At 42.0% G+C, this 12,512-nt stretch overlaps 2 protein-coding genes across 29 annotated transcripts in view; both read left to right on the plus strand.

Moving 5' to 3' along the window:
- Positions 1-6,253, plus strand: part of AFDN (afadin, adherens junction formation factor) — a 119,947-nt gene extending 113,694 nt beyond the window's left edge. For 23 of the 24 annotated variants that reach the window (XM_042025121.1, XM_042025135.1, XM_042025142.1 and 20 more), the window contains 2 exons: positions 3,315-3,393; positions 4,097-6,253. In XM_042025121.1, the coding sequence (XP_041881055.1) occupies positions 3,315-3,393; positions 4,097-4,241 (224 nt within the window). In that variant the 3' untranslated portion in view covers positions 4,242-6,253. Of the gene's footprint in view, positions 1-3,314; positions 3,394-4,096 lie in introns of those variants that run through there. The other variant, XR_006015547.1, reaches the window with a different exon arrangement.
- A 4,803-nt stretch (positions 6,254-11,056) lies between these two features.
- The window catches only part of KIF25 (kinesin family member 25), a 41,114-nt gene continuing 39,658 nt past the window's right edge, over positions 11,057-12,512 (plus strand). For 2 of the 5 annotated variants that reach the window (XR_006015548.1, XM_042025148.1), the window contains exons 1-2: positions 11,057-11,246; positions 11,947-12,012. Coding sequence is in view for 2 of the 5 variants with exons in the window: in XM_042025148.1 (XP_041881082.1) it covers positions 11,169-11,246; positions 11,947-12,012 (144 nt within the window). In the remaining 3 variants the exon portion in view is untranslated. The remainder of the gene's footprint in view (positions 11,247-11,946; positions 12,013-12,512) is intronic. The other 3 variants (XM_042025150.1, XM_042025151.1, XM_042025147.1) reach the window with 2 other exon arrangements.

Raw genomic sequence — 12,512 nt, forward strand, 5'->3', positions numbered from 1 at the left:
CCTTCCCTTCCCTTCCCTTCCCTTCCCTTCCCTTCCCTTCCCCACCTCTGTGTTTCTTTGACTCCTCATCTTGTTGTGCAACTCCATCTGGCCAACCATAATGGAGTTTAATTTCAGTTAGAGCTCTAGCTGCCAGTAACTTCAGCACCATATTTTACTTGCAGAGTACTAGTTGAGCTATATTCCTGAATTCAAAGCCAATTCAATCTAAAGTTTTGGGATTTTTAAAAATTGCTGCTGTATAGGAGAGATCTTGTATACTTGACTCTTTGAGTATGTCTCACTCTGATAAGTTTGCTCTTTATTCATATAATACTTCGTCTTTAAACAGTGGCATCTGCTGGTACTTCTACATTTGTTTTATTCTTTTGAAGGAAATTGTGGCCATTACATTCTCCTAGTTTATTCTTTTTGCTTATGCTGGAGGTTAGTAAGTGCTTGACAACCAACTCCAGGTGATCAAATCATCCTTCTAAAATGAAAAGGGTAGCAAGTCACCCGAGATCCCAAGGGAAAGTGTTTATGCTGGCTTCTAGCTGTATGGCTAACATGTTTGCTGGATTCAAGTCTCAGTGGCACAGGTGGATGTTATATCCCTCATCACTTTCTTGGCCACGTAACAAATTAGGAAAATCGCTCACTTGCTTTATTCAGCAGTGTGCCCTCAGCATAGGGAGGACATGAGCCTCCAAATAGGTTCCATCTATTAGAAGCACTTCTAATCCAGCTGCAGTAGTATATGAATCTGACTTAGGACATATATGAGGCCGCTGAGCTTGTCCACATCCTTTTCAGTTGAGGCTCAAGTAGTCATTTTCCAGCAAGGCATCCTTTCCTTTGCAGGGCAAATTAGCTTCTGCTACAGTTGGACTGCTTCCGGTGCTGAAGAGAAGCTCTGCACAGTATTGCATAGCTTTTAATACTGCTGAAGGGACAGTTTAGCTGAATTACAATTACTGTCCCACTGGTGCAGTTGATGATTAGTAGTTCCACTGTTTGGGGTCAGCACAACACCCAAGTTACATAAAAAAAGTATCCACACTGATTATTGTGTGAAGGTGGGGGAAGCCTGGTCATTTACGCTGGTGTTGCCTGTGAGATCTCAGGATGTAGTAGTCTCTGTGGTAATAGCCTCTCTCTGCAAGCCCATCTGTCTGGCTCTGTAATAGCTTCTGAATCTTAAAGGAAGATGAGGGAAGGTTTTAGCTTTTCAGTGTGTTTTCATTCGACTGCAGTATAAGCAGACATTCGGGATGCTACCTCCTCTGTGCTACCATTATGCCTATCCACCGTGCACATGAAGCCACTGATAAACCCACAGCCAGTTTTCTATCAGAAGGACTTCAGCATTTGAACACTGAATATCTCAAAGAACTAAGAATATTCTGAAATGGCAGGCTTTGACATGAAGCTTTGGTACTGTATGACTGTACTGAATTTTTTCTTTCAAAGCACTTTCTTTTTCTAGAAATTCTTATTGAAACTAACTGTAATAAAGAGTAAAATGTGCCTTCCATCACAGCATGTAGGCTTCCAAAAGCCCTTGCTTTCCTTCCTTATTTGGCACTTTGAAGGCTGTACATGTAATGAATTAAGCAACCCTAGAGCCATCAGTCACTAGTTGTCACCACCACTCTCCCTTGCCTCCCATCATCCAAAACCCAGAATGCCATTTCATATATAATTGCATTTCTAATCCTGCTTTCTGTTAATTTTAATTGAAAAATTAATCTCAGGAAAGTGAAACGTTCAGTGGTATTGTGTGTGCACATTTGTTTTTCCTGGAAAACAATCAAAAGGACAATTTACAAAGATTTGGTCAGGGTTTTGGTAACAATTAAGGAATATTGTAGTATGATGCTTCGCCTTTAATAGCCTAATTCATAAACCATACAACTAATTCTGAATACTCTTATTTCATAATTTTTAAAATAGCTATGAGAACAGGTTAACTTCACTTGATTGCTCAAGCTTCTATGAAGACTGCCTGCGTAACGTACAAAGCCGTTTGCACAAAATGCAGAATTCACTGTGCAGTTTGACCATCTCCCATCTCGCTGACTCTGTTACATTCCTGTCCTTTACAGCTCTTTCCTGTTCTGAGTGTTAACTCTAGTAAACCACGCTTCTGCAAATTTTGCTCTCGTGCCTTCTTCCACTGGGTCTCTTAAGACCATTGGGTCTGTCAGCTCACTAAAGAAAAAGTCAACACCCAAATGAAAACCACTATCCTAATGCAAATGAAACTATGAACCGCAGCTTGTGCATCCAGCCTTTTCAAACTAGGGAAGGCAGTACTTAAACAGGAATGTAAGACTCACAACTGAGAAGAAAAAAGTCTTCATATGCCTGGCATACCTAGCATGATTTGGTTTGCTGCAAATTTTTGGTGTAAAAAATCTGGCCTACAACACATGAGCTAAACTGGCTTTTGTGTTCCAGCCTCATTTGTGTATTACAGAATATTTCTGAGAAGTTAGATGTACCAGTGGAAGAAGCAAACATCTCCTTTTGTACCAAAGAAGGTTCACAAGACATAACATGTACGATATTGAGACCAGAACTGACTGAAGACAAATCTGAGTAGTGTGCTGACACTTCTTTTTACTCTTTTCCTGATAGTTAATAAGAGAATATGGTCTTAAATATAAATTAAATTATTAAACTTCTGATTGGAAATAAAAGGTTGTGTCTTGTGGCCTTTAGAAAGAATTAATATAATGTGTAAAACCTGTGTGTTATATCAGCTTAAAGGTGCAGTGCTGCAAGAGTTGCTTGAAATTTAAATATAGGGACGGGAGGAAAGAGGCATCTTCTGAGTGATACAGTTTGCTTACTCAGACTTAACAGAGACTAAAATTCTAATTCTGCTGAATTGCAAAGATGTTATATACTAATCTTTGCTTACTTTTAGCCTCAGAGAGAGAGGCGCTGCAGCTAACTTACTTTCTGTGGAGCTTGTCACAGGATAATGAAGAGTGTTGCTCTTTCTGTTCATCTCCTTGAACAGCTTCTAATGTCTGTCTTACAATAAGCCATAATAAGATAAAGACCATGATTTGGCATGTGCTGGATAATCTAAACAAAATGGGTTCTGACTCGAAATTCGGAACCAAAAAAATTAAGCTGTTTAAAGAGGGTTGTAATTAAATAGTACTGGGTTTAAATATTCTAGAGATCAGATGACCTCTAATTAATTATGATTCTTATTTGAGATTGTTTCTTGAAAGAAGCACTGCACCTTTTTTGGAGGACTACAGTACAAAACTTTTGTGTTGTAACTGCTGTCCTTAAACTTCTTTCTTTTGCATAAGGAATAAATTCATACACTGGATCTACAGGAGCAGCTGCTGGGGAAGTTTATCGGGATCCAAGAGACAAAAGATCTAAAAGGTGATATACAGGAGTCCATTAACTTTTATACAACTGATTGGCTAACTTCTGCAGTATTTTCTGTTGTCATCGTTGTATCTCTGGGGGCTGCTCAAGAGTTCTGCAGTTGGCTCTGTTATGGGTTACTATAAAACACAACTAAGTTCTCTCCACAAGTCCTTAGATGATCTGAAGCCCTGCTAAACAGCAACAAATTTTGGCACTACAACTAAGTAAACCAAATGATTACTGTAAATGAAAAACTTCAGCTGGTTTAGGTGTATTTATAAATCTGAACAGGACCTCTCCAGTGGGATTCTTACCAAACTTGTAATAAGCATAAATAATACAGGCTGTATATATGTCTCACACAGTGCTTTTTCTTAGAAATGTGCCACCACAGAAAAGCTTGCTAGTTTGGCCAAAGCAGTAATGCTGTGCTAATACAGAGAGAGCCTTACTTTATACCTGCCATGCATGTTGAAAATTGGCCAGCCTTTCCATTTATTTTGACGTGCAATAAATGGTCAAGTTATAAATTTCTCTTAAGTGATAGCACAATGTCAGAGTTAAAGGTATGTGTGAGGAACAAAACCTTTCAGAACAGAAACAAAGACTCCTTTGCTGTAGTCAAAGAAGCTGTCATTACATGTCATCAAGAATTACTATGTTTAAGGATCTTGTAGATGAGAATTATAAAAAATACTTTTTGTTTCCTTTCCAGTCAAGATGCAGATTTACCTGGAGCACCAGAAAACTTGACGTTCAGGGAACGCCAGCGACTTTTTTCACAGGGTCAGGATGTATCCAATAAAGTAAAAGCTTCTAGGAAACTAATGGAACTGGAAAATGAGTTGAACACAAAATAAGATTAAAGCACCTTATGAGATGTAACGGATGATTTCCAAATTGAGGGATTGAGATTGGGGGCACACTACTAAGTATGAACAGAAAATGAATGTTTTCTGAAAGGACTGACTTTGATTCCTCTATATCTAAGACTGTTAATTAAGACTTAGAGATGTTGCAATAGCAAGAAAACTGATTACTTTGCCAGGAGCTTGTGGTTTATACAATGAAAGCACTGTAAAATTTTAAAGATATGAATCACGTGAAGGTAACTTTTTTCTGTTTTGGGGGTTAAGTTCTTTTGCACCAGACCAAGTAGCACTTGTCAAAGATAAGTTCTGTTTCCTGGTGTTTCACAGACACACTTTTGTTTTAGCTGCTGAGCAGAGAGAGTGAGAATAGCTTGAACTGCCTAAACTAAACTGTGCACTAGCAATTAGTATTTTAGGTTGTTTGACAAGAAGCCAATGTCTGGGCCACCTTAAATAAGATTTCATATGCAAGTTTTACATACTGAATGGTGTTCATAGAAGGATCAGCATATCAATACAGATCTTACCATTACTCAGTACTGGCATAACACACATTCTCTAGATAGAATCTTGGAATAGAAATGTTTCTATTCCTATGTACTTGTTGGGTCTAAAATGGATGCCTAAGATTTTACCTGTAGTTATGCAAAAGTCTATGTTGATGCATCCCCACTATATGTGCTTCAGACTTTGAAAAATGTGAAAAACCTTTGGATAACTGTTTCATTAAAAATTACATAAGCAATAGACAGTAGGCTACACTTAGTGGCCCTTCATCAGCTAGGACCAAAATGTTAGTAGTGTGTTAAAGGCAAGGATTCCAGTTACGAGGTGAGCAGAACAGATGGGTATGTTTTCTGAGAAATTCTGAGAAATTGGGCAATTAGGCATGGAACAGTATTGATAAGTCTGTTATTACCAGTTCAGCAATAGATTATTTTTTTTCTATGGAGATACGAATTGGCATTAGAGAAGAAGACTGAAGTGTAAAGCATCAAATACAATGCTGCAGTCTGGAAGTGGGAATGTTCGTAAGGTCATTAACAGGGCTGGTGTGCTGGCAAGGAACCATCTCTGCTCACACTGAGAAGCAGTTGCTAGCAAGCTCTTCTTCAGTCTAGCTGGCTTTACTGACATCCTGTTACTGTTGTACTGAAAGCCTTTTTGGCAGTTCAAGCTATTTTTTCACACTTATAGCCTTATTTAATTTTAAATTGTTAATCTTTTTCCTCCCACTATTTCTTCAGCTATGCTTATGTGGCTGATGATGTTGGGAATAAGGACCTCATCAGAATCTTTCTCATTGTGTGATGTTAAGACAATATATATTGCGATTCCAAACAAATTTTCTATTTGACAAAGCCCTTTACTGGCTTTAGATGATTTTTTTTCCTGTATCATATTGTTCTCTTATAAATATATATTTAGGGATTTGTGCACACTTCCAAATACAAAGGGGTAGACTTTCACTGCCTTAGGAAAGAAATCACTTTTAATAAGAGTTGTATGATAAATAAATGCAAGTTAATGAAAATTGGAGTGTAAATATTTTTTACGTATTTCAGGTTTCTTATTTGAAAGTGTGCTTTTACCGTTTCACCTGTTAAATATGAAGTAGAAGATTAAACTGCTTCAAAGTGTTAATGAAGGATCTGCATGCTTGCTATGTCTGTTCATCAGGAAAAGCAAGCCTCTCCCAATTTATCTTGAGAACACTAGCAGCCTTACAGTGACAAATTTTTCTTGAGGAAAAAAACTTATGCTGTGGCTGAATTACTGTTGCTGCTAGACTGAAAAAGGCTTAGCAAAAAAAATACCTATAACCTTCAGTTGAGTGGATTTGGCCGCTATTGGGCATTCGGGTCAAGTGTGAATATGTGTAAAAGTGCTTTTCATATTTGTCTGTGCATTATTTGAAAAACATCAGAACTGCTGTAGTTTCCCATTTCTACTGTATTTCACTTGCAACCTATTTTTAATAAAGTTTGTATTGTATTTAACTTTGCATTAAATGTTTTTTGTACTCTTATTTAATTCTGCATTCCTAACAACATCATCATAAACCAGAGGGGCTCTTAATATGTTTTGCCTTGCCTTCCCTCCTAAAATGTATTTACAAGCAAAGTCAGTGTATCTCCTAATAAGTGGATGAAAACCTCAAATTAATTTTACATGGAAAATCAACAAAGGAGGCTGACCTTCCCTAACCAGAGAGAATTTTTTAGCCTAATGTTTAATACCTATAGTGCTGACTTGAAAGAAGCGATTTTTACAGCTTAACCAGCAACTTATGAAGTAGTAAATATCAGTGGGGTCGACTCTACAGACTAGTCATACTGTATTTGTATCTTTCTCAAGTGAAAAGTTGTTTTTCTAACAGCAAAGAGTAACCTAGAACATGGCATCTTTTGGAAAAGTAAATAGTATATGAAGAGTCTCCATTGGGAGTGCTGTGGTTTAATGGGAGTCAGTTCAAGCTCTGCTTGGGGAGGGAGCCAGGCCCCTGTGAAGTGCTGTGATGCCTTCTGCTGTAGCTGTACATATGCTGAAGATGGGGATTGAGAGCCACCTATAATCTCAAAAGAACTCAACTTTTAATTTTGAATGTAGAATGTCTAGCCTGGAATAAAATGGAAACAATCCATTGCCCTTTGTGTATGAGCCCCTCAGTCTAAACAAGAGAAAAGAGCCAGCACAAGCAAAAAGTGGTGTATTTGATGAGTCTGTAGTTACTGCAGCTGTGAACTCTGTCATAGAACGTTTTATTTCCAGACCAAAGTATTCCAGGGGGTTTGAGAGAGGAACTGTGTGTGATGTGCAGAAGTGGTAATGCATTTTCAGTGGGAGAAAGCTTTGGGCTACGCCTTCAGGTCAGGTTTGCTCAGTGAGCACACCCGTGCGATGCTGTTGGGCAGTGCAGCAGCTGCTTTGCTTTAGGGGCATGAGCTGGCAGCCGGGGCAGCGTAGCTCTTGGTGTTTCTACTGACACGGTGATAACTGTGAAGTTACAGTTAAATATGCAGTCAGCTCTCTACAAAACTAATTATTTTAAACCTGTGTGTGGATAATTCAGGAGAGGGCAGGGGGGAAATGTAGGAGATTAGGGACAGGCGTTCGGAAGATACCGTGTTGTTCGGGACAGGTAGAACCCCTCCCCTCTACAGGTAATACCTGACCAGAAGGAAGTGACGCGGTAAACCCAGGTTATTTAACCCTATGTAACCCATGAATAAACGCCATTTGCCGTCCACCACATTGGTGCCTGTGAGCTGATGGCCTGAACAACCTGAGGTGGTTGTCGTACCGTTCCTGAACCAGGTCGCTACGCCTCCGAGAGGCAACACCTGTGTTAAATTCTCCCTTCTGCACCTATCATCCATATACACTGTTTTTCAACTCCTTTAGGTAGTCTGTACTACAATCTTGCTGCTTTTTGAGGAAAAGACAGGGAAATGGAAGATGTTGACGAAGTCCATAGTATGCATTCTGTTCCCTGAAATAATAAGCAATATATTTGATCATACAGATTGCTGTTTGTAAATCAAGCAGTGACTACACAAGTAGCAGAATAAAGAAGACTGTTCTTTACCTCCTAATTCAATTAGGTAACACAAAACATACTGCTGGTAAAAAATGAGCTTCAGTAATAACAGTCTTAAAACACACTCAGTGACAATAAGGATTGGCTCTTCCTCCTGTTAATCAAAGGAAACTGCTCTCTTGGGGTCAGATACTGGTTGTGTGGCCCAGAAGGCAAAGCCTCACAGGTTAAATTTTGGAGTTGGCTGACTTCTTTCCCAGCTGTCATGGCAGCTAAACTTAAAGAGACCACAGTGCACTACACCCGCCCAGAGAATCTCAGTTTATTGTTACTGACAGGGGCTCAGAACTGAACTACAGTTCCCAAAAAATGTGGAATGAAGTATTTACAGCTTCACCAAGTAATGTTTACAGGCTCTGTGCAGTACAGAAGTCTCAATTACCATCTGCTGAGTATGGAGAATGCCACCTCATACAGCCAGTAGAAAATGCAGAGGCATACAGCAGAATCTCTCTGTGTTTGGCAGAAGAGGGATAATGGCCTTCTTTCCTGGTCTTTTTCCCAAATGCTCTTCTACCCCTCGTGTTTCTTGTTATTGCATTTAGGAATGCTGTAATGGACAACTCAGCAGAAGTTGCCGAAACTGGAACCTCTTAGGTCTTGTTGCTTCCACTGCTGGGGTTAAAGGGAAATGCATCAGAAGTATGCAAGACAATGCCTACTTAACAGTATCCTAAGATTTATAATCCACTGACAGATTTATAATCCACATATGGTATTTCACTGATGCTAAAATTAAGAGTTAAATGTGGATTTAGACAATTTCATTAAATTTCTGGCCCTGAAATTCCACAGAAGGATCTGTAATATGGCAGGGCCCTGCATTTGCAGGGGAAATACAGGATCAAGTTGGTAAAAGTTTGGGGAAAAAATATTATTCAAAGCTGATAATAGTGTAGAAGGGTGTGCTGGACTACAGTCTGGCAGCATTTCCAGAAGATATCTGGATTTTATATTCGTTTCTTGCCTAGGTCTCACCAACAGGCTGTTTTGTTACCTGCCCATCAAGCAACCTCTCCTAAGCTTTGGAAATAGAAAGAAGATCCCTAAGGAGATTTGCTGCTGTTACGATGAGTTACACATCATTCTGTGATTTGTTGTTTTTATACTGATGGGACAATTTTCAGTACTATTTGATCTTCAGAGATGCTCAGAGAAATTACTAAATTAGAGTAGTGGATGCTCAGTTTTAGGTTACTACTTAAAAGAGTGATAGTAAATTAAGTATTGTTACAACCTACAGAAACAAGATCCTTAATCTCATTAAGAGTGGGTAAAATCCACAGTAAGGGAGAGATTAACCATTACACTTCAGAGGTGATCCTTCTGAGATGAAGTTGAGTTTTGCTGGAAAAAACCATTGTTCTGACTTGATTGCTGCTGCAGGACAAGCATTACATATAAAATCACAGCTCATTGTCAAGAACTGTGAGTCACACCCTGCAAGCAACTAAGTCATCCTCCCCAAAATAGCTGATGTTGATTAAAATCTTGTCTGCCTTACTTAGTGCCAACATCTTGTAACATCCACATCATTGCAGCACTTTTGAACTCTTTTTAGCCTGCATCCATTTGTCAGTTCTCATTTTTCATCAAAGCAGAACTAGTTGCAAGGAGGAACTGCTGAGTTACACTTTAGTGTGCCAAACCCAACTGCAACCGTTCAGATGGGTCTTTTTTTTTAAACGGAGGCTACAGATTCTAGCAACTTGTTGAAGATGCAGGATCCCAGAAGATGGTGGATAGAGCTGCACAGGCGTGTTTGGTTTGGTCTGTGATAGATGGGCTGTATCTGGGTTCCTCTGCAGAGGAGCGCTGTCCCTTTTGTGCCACACATGGCGGGATTCACTGGTGTGTGTCTTTGGATTTTCTACTGCCTGCATGAGAGCACGTCTGCCATGTTCAGCAGAAAGTAACTTGAGACTGCTATTTTGCAGAACTGGATTCCTCTGTAATTATCATGGTGGTTTTGGTTTAAAAAAAAAAAAACAAAACAACCTGAAACAACTGTAGTGCAAAAATAGTGCTATTTCCCACTTCCAAGAAGCTGACATGTCTGTATCTGGTATACTTATATATTTTATAGCCAGAAAGTATAATGACTGCTTTCAAGACCATGTAAATCTTTCACTGCAATACAGTAGATCACTTAATAGTATTGCTAATGTATGTCACATTTTCGCCTTGGAAACCTCAGTGTGAGACCCCTAGCCATAGCCGGGATGAATAGCTCCTGTTCTGGGCAGCCTCTCAGGACTCCCACACCACCTGAACCCACAGGCTTTGTGCTTCTAACACCGGCTGTGTTCACAGTTACTAAACAGACTCCGTGGTGCATCGTCCAGCCCAGCGTCAAAGCTACAGCTGCTTGCTCAGGGCTGGGTCTAACTGGGGTTTGAATAGCTCCAAGGGTGGAGACTCCATCATCTCTCTGGGCAGCCTGTGCCAGTGTTTGACTACCCTCACATTCCTGCTTCTTGTCCTGACCGCTGGGCACCACAGAGCACTGTCTGTGGTGTTCATACTCTCCCCTCAGGTATTTGCACATATTGACTGGATCCCCCTCAGCCTTCCCTTCCTCCAGGCTGCACATCCCCCAGCACGATCCATCTAACAGATGTTCCTATCCCTTAATCTTCTTTGTGGCCCTTACAGCCTTACCCCAAAGCACACATCACCAACTGCTTAGGGGGCAAGTCCTGTAGCCAATATGGGAGCTCTCGGCTCTGTCCTTCTCCTCCTCTCCCTTTGTGCTGGTGTGACGTTTGTGCCCCTGGGCCCCGGAACCCGGTATCCGTACACCAGCCTTGCGAGCTCCTGGCTTTCCTTCTATTCCTGCACTCCCTGCCCTAACCCTTGGTCTCTGAGATCACTTATCCCACGGGATGCCGCAGGCGGAGGGATCCCCCAGCCCCTCTGGATAATGGATAAAGACCTCTGAGGTCACTCGTCCCCGGAGACGCTGCAGGCGGAGGGATCCCGCTGCCCTTCTGGATAATGGACACGGAGCGGACAGCACGACCGGTCCCTGCTCAGCCGCCCTGCTGGGGGCGCTCTCCGTCACAGGCGCCCGCCATGGCCCCGCCCCGTCCCCACTCCCTGCTCGCGGATTGGTTGGCGGCCCTGCCACTCAGGGACGGGGTGTGCCTGGCAGGCGGTGGCGCTCGCTCAGCCAATCGTAGCGCTGGGCGGGGAAGAGGCGGGCCCGTCGCCATGGCAGCCGCGCTACCGCCCCAGACGCGTCCCGGGTTAAATCCCCGCTGGAGCCGGAGCCGCGGGAGTTCTTGCTCCGCTTCGGCGCGGGACCCGGGAGGATGATGTGGCCCCGCCGCGGGCTCGACCCGGGTTCCGTGTGGGCGCAGCGCCTGCGGCAGCTGGAGCAGCGGTTGCGCGTGAGGGGGCGAGGGGCGGGGCCTGCGGGCGGGCACGTGCTGCGGGGCCGCGCCTCGGCCGCCGGGCGGGAGGGCCTGGAGGGCGCTCCCAAATCCTGCGCGGTCCTAGGCGGGGACACCGAATCCGGCAGCCTGTGGCGGCCTGTTGGGCCCCCACGTGTTCGGGGAGGCTGCTCCAGCTGGGGCTGCGATAGAAGTAGAGAGAGCAGTGAGCCGCGCTCCTTCCCCCGGCCCCGCCGCCGGCCCGGGCGGGCGCTCAGCGCTCTCGGGAGGCGCCCCTGTGCTGAGGGAGCGTCTGGCCGCGCCACCGTCGAAGATCTCTCATAGTGCTGCCTTGGAAATGGAAACTTACATGCTCATGTATAAATAAATGAAATAGTGCTTTCCCAAGAACCAGGGTTCTGGAAAATGCCAGGAGGAGGTGGTTTCGCAAAGCAAAAGCGGATTAAAACGTGTACCACCACTAGCAAGCAATGTAACAGAAAGGATAGAAATAAATGAATATTAGGAGTTTATCCTAATTTTTGCATGCTCGTATATAAATACTGTGATTAGGAGATGGGGGTAGGTGGTCCATTGATCTCAGAAGTCTGAGAAATTGGAATATGATAATGAAGCCTAACAGAATGAAACGGTGTTAATCAGACTCGTATTTTTTTAATTTTAATTTTTGTGTATTTGGGTGGGTTTTCTTCCTTAGACCAAAGAAGAAAGAATAGTTGTCCTGGAAACTGAAAATGCTGTTCTCCATCTAAAACTTGCAGAGGTGACTGTTGTTCATTTTTTTCAATAAGAATTCTTGGGGAAATAGAAAAAAAAGACATCAAAATCTGCCTTCCTCTTTTCAGGTTTTGCACTCTTCAGTTGAAGGGATTAAGGCTCAGTGTTTCTTTCATTCCAAAATCATGAATGGTAGCAGTAATGATAGGCTGATTAAGTAATTAGAAATTTGCTTAAATTTAAATATTTGCTATTGTTTTAGATCTATAAAACTGAACTGAGGGAATGACTCTGGAAGCATTAAATATGGAATATTTCTTTCTTCTTACAGGGGGCATGTTTGTCTAAAAGACAATGGCAGACTTTTCAGGAATACTTTTTAAACACAATTAGGATGATGCTTTAGAAGAACTATTCACAGAGTGCAGGAGAGACATTTCATTATTAGTAGGCTTACCAGGGATGCTCTGCTGTGTGTGTTCCTAGAAGTGGTGTTACACTTGTCTAGAAAAGAAGAGGTATTGTTGCACGTGTACCTTGTCACAG

Source organism: Corvus kubaryi, unplaced genomic scaffold, assembly GCF_017639235.1.
Source record: "Corvus kubaryi isolate FWS band 111438036 unplaced genomic scaffold, C.kubaryi_AGA036_p1.0 37266, whole genome shotgun sequence".
In the NCBI taxonomy this organism is placed as follows: Eukaryota; Metazoa; Chordata; class Aves; order Passeriformes; family Corvidae; genus Corvus; species Corvus kubaryi.